At 57.5% G+C, this 2,318-nt stretch overlaps 2 protein-coding genes across 2 annotated transcripts in view; both read left to right on the top strand.

The window, feature by feature from the left end:
• Nucleotides 1-2,318, top strand: part of SHROOM2 (shroom family member 2) — a 44,423-nt gene that overhangs the window by 33,459 nt on the left and 8,646 nt on the right. Inside the window, 1 exon segment of the mRNA XM_014528826.1 lies at nucleotides 2-244. Coding sequence (XP_014384312.1) covers nucleotides 2-244 — 243 coding nt within the window.
• CLDN34 (claudin 34) overlaps nucleotides 1-2,318 on the top strand; it is a 27,934-nt gene that overhangs the window by 12,741 nt on the left and 12,875 nt on the right. The window lies entirely within an intron of this gene.

Below are 2,318 nucleotides of genomic sequence, written 5' to 3' on the forward strand. Positions count from 1 at the left end.
GGGCCTTGGCGGAGAAGCCGAGCGGTGCCCAGCCCGCAGACGGCCCCAAGGCCCCCGGGGAGCAGGACAGGCGGCGTGTAGATGAGCACCCAGCCTGTCCGAAGCAAGAAGCCCTGCTCCCTTCCAAGTTCCGGCCCCTGCAGACATCCGCCATGGAGACCTCGCGCTCCCCTTCTCCTCAGTTCGCCCCCCAGAAGCTGACGGACAAGCCCCCCCTGCTCATCCAGGACGACAGCTCAACAAGGTAGGGCCCTGGGAAGGTGGCCTCTGCATTCTTCCCCTTTCACAGGCTCCCTTCTGCCTGTGGGAGGTTTTCCATGCACCCTCCCTTCCCAGTGCACACCCTCCCTGCCCAGGGCGCGCGATCCCTGCCCAATGCCTGCCCTCCCTGCTAAATGCCTGCCCTCCCTGCTCAATGCCTGCCCTCCCTGCCCAATGCCTACCCTCCCTGCCCAATGCCTGCCCTCCCTGCCCAATGCCTGCCCTCCCTGCTCAGTGCCTGCCCTCCCTGCCCAGTGCCTGCCCTCCCTGCCCAGTGCCTGCCCTCCCTGCCCAATGCTTGCCCTCCCTGCCTAGTGAGAGCCCTCCCTGCCTGGTGCGCGCCCTCTCTGTGTGGTGTATGACCAGTGCCTTGCTCTGCCCAGAAGTCGGACTTTCCCTTGGTCTGGAAATAGCACGGAGGGGCCCAGAGCTCCTGCGGTCCCTGGATTCTAACTTGTTGGGGAGCTGCTGTGAAGGAGGGAATAGACCACCCTCAGCCCCTTCATCCAAGCCCCAAACCTTATATGTGCGATACCCGCAGGCACCTAGGGACAAGGGCTGTGTTTATTTCTAAGTGCTTTCTGATTGTGATCATAACCCAGTGTAACCCTGACATGAGACCTTTGGTTGAAATTGGTGTTTTTCGTAATGTCCACTATGTCCATACCTCTTTTTGTCTAGATCTTTTTGTTTTGTTTTGTTTTTTGTGAATAATTTTTCCATTGATTTTTAGAGAGAGTGAAGGGGAGGGAGGGAGGAGGAGAAAGGGAGAGAAACATCAATGTGAAAGAGACACATGGATTGGTTGCCTTCTGGGAGCATGTGTCCTGACCCGGCTGGGAATAAAACCTGCAGCCCAGGTACATGCCCTTGACCGGGAATCGAACACAAAACCCTTGGTGCATGGGCTGGTGCTCTAACCAGGGCATGTGCCCTGACCGGGAATCGAACCGTGACCTCCGGGTTCATAGGTTGACGCTCAACCACTGAGCCACGCCAGCCAGGGCAGCACAGCTAGCCTTTTAAAATCTACTCACGAAGGCAGCATTATGGGGACCATCTGCGAACCCCTAGATTAAACACATCTGCTCCCCCTGGTTTCCACTACATGGGAAGGAAATGCACAGCTGTTTCTTGTCAGCCTGCACACCACACCCTCATGAGCGGGGAGAGATCCCTCCTGTGCTCCCAGCCCCAGGGACAGGGTGCGACAGCAGGTGATGTGGGGCGCGCAGCACCCCGTGCTCCATAGAGTCGGCTCTGTTAGGCTCACGTTGCAGATCTGATGTTAAGCCACCGAGTTAGTTGAAGATGGTGCCCATCAAGATCGTGCACTCGGAGAGCCAGCCCGAGGTTGTGACTTGGGCTGGATTTTTCCTTCCTTCCTGGGCGCCAGGAGGTGGCTCTCTGTCTCCGATAGGTCCTGTGAAAAGACTTGGAACACCTTGGTCCTGCTGGCCCCTCTCGCAGGGTCCCCCGGGGCGTGGTCCTGTGAGGCGCAGCCCAGGGCACCAGCCAGCATTCGGGGCGTCCTGGACGCAGCCCCGTTCTGTTGTCTAGGCTGTTTCTTTCCATTTTCTGTCTCTTTCCTGTAGGGATTCCAGGTGCTGTCCAGCTTCTTGTACCAAGAAACTGTTTTTTAAAAGGAAAAGTGTGGCCCTAGCCGGTTTGGCTCAGTGGATAGAGCATTGGCCTGTGGACTGAAGGGTCCCAGGTTCGATTCCGGTCAAGGGCAGGTACCTTAGTTGCAGGCTCCTCCCCGGCCCAGGCCCTGGTCGGGGCTCATGCAGGAGGCAACCAATGGATGTGTGTTTCTCACATCGATGTTTCTCTCTGTCTTTCCCTCTCTCTTCCACTCTCTCTAAAAATCAATGGAAAAATATCCTCGGGTGAGGATTCAAAAACAAAACAAAAGCAAAGTGTGTGCTTAGTGACTCAGTCCAGATAACAGGGGAGCAGTGCGCCCGTTTGGTGCCAGGCCCTCGGCTCCCTGGTATGCCAGCCGCGCGAAGGGTGGCTTCAAGTGCTGGGTGGCGGCATGCAGGCGCGAGTGGCAC

Source organism: Myotis brandtii, unplaced genomic scaffold (genome assembly GCF_000412655.1).
Source record: "Myotis brandtii unplaced genomic scaffold, ASM41265v1 scaffold655, whole genome shotgun sequence".
NCBI lineage: Eukaryota > Metazoa > Chordata > Mammalia > Chiroptera > Vespertilionidae > Myotis > Myotis brandtii.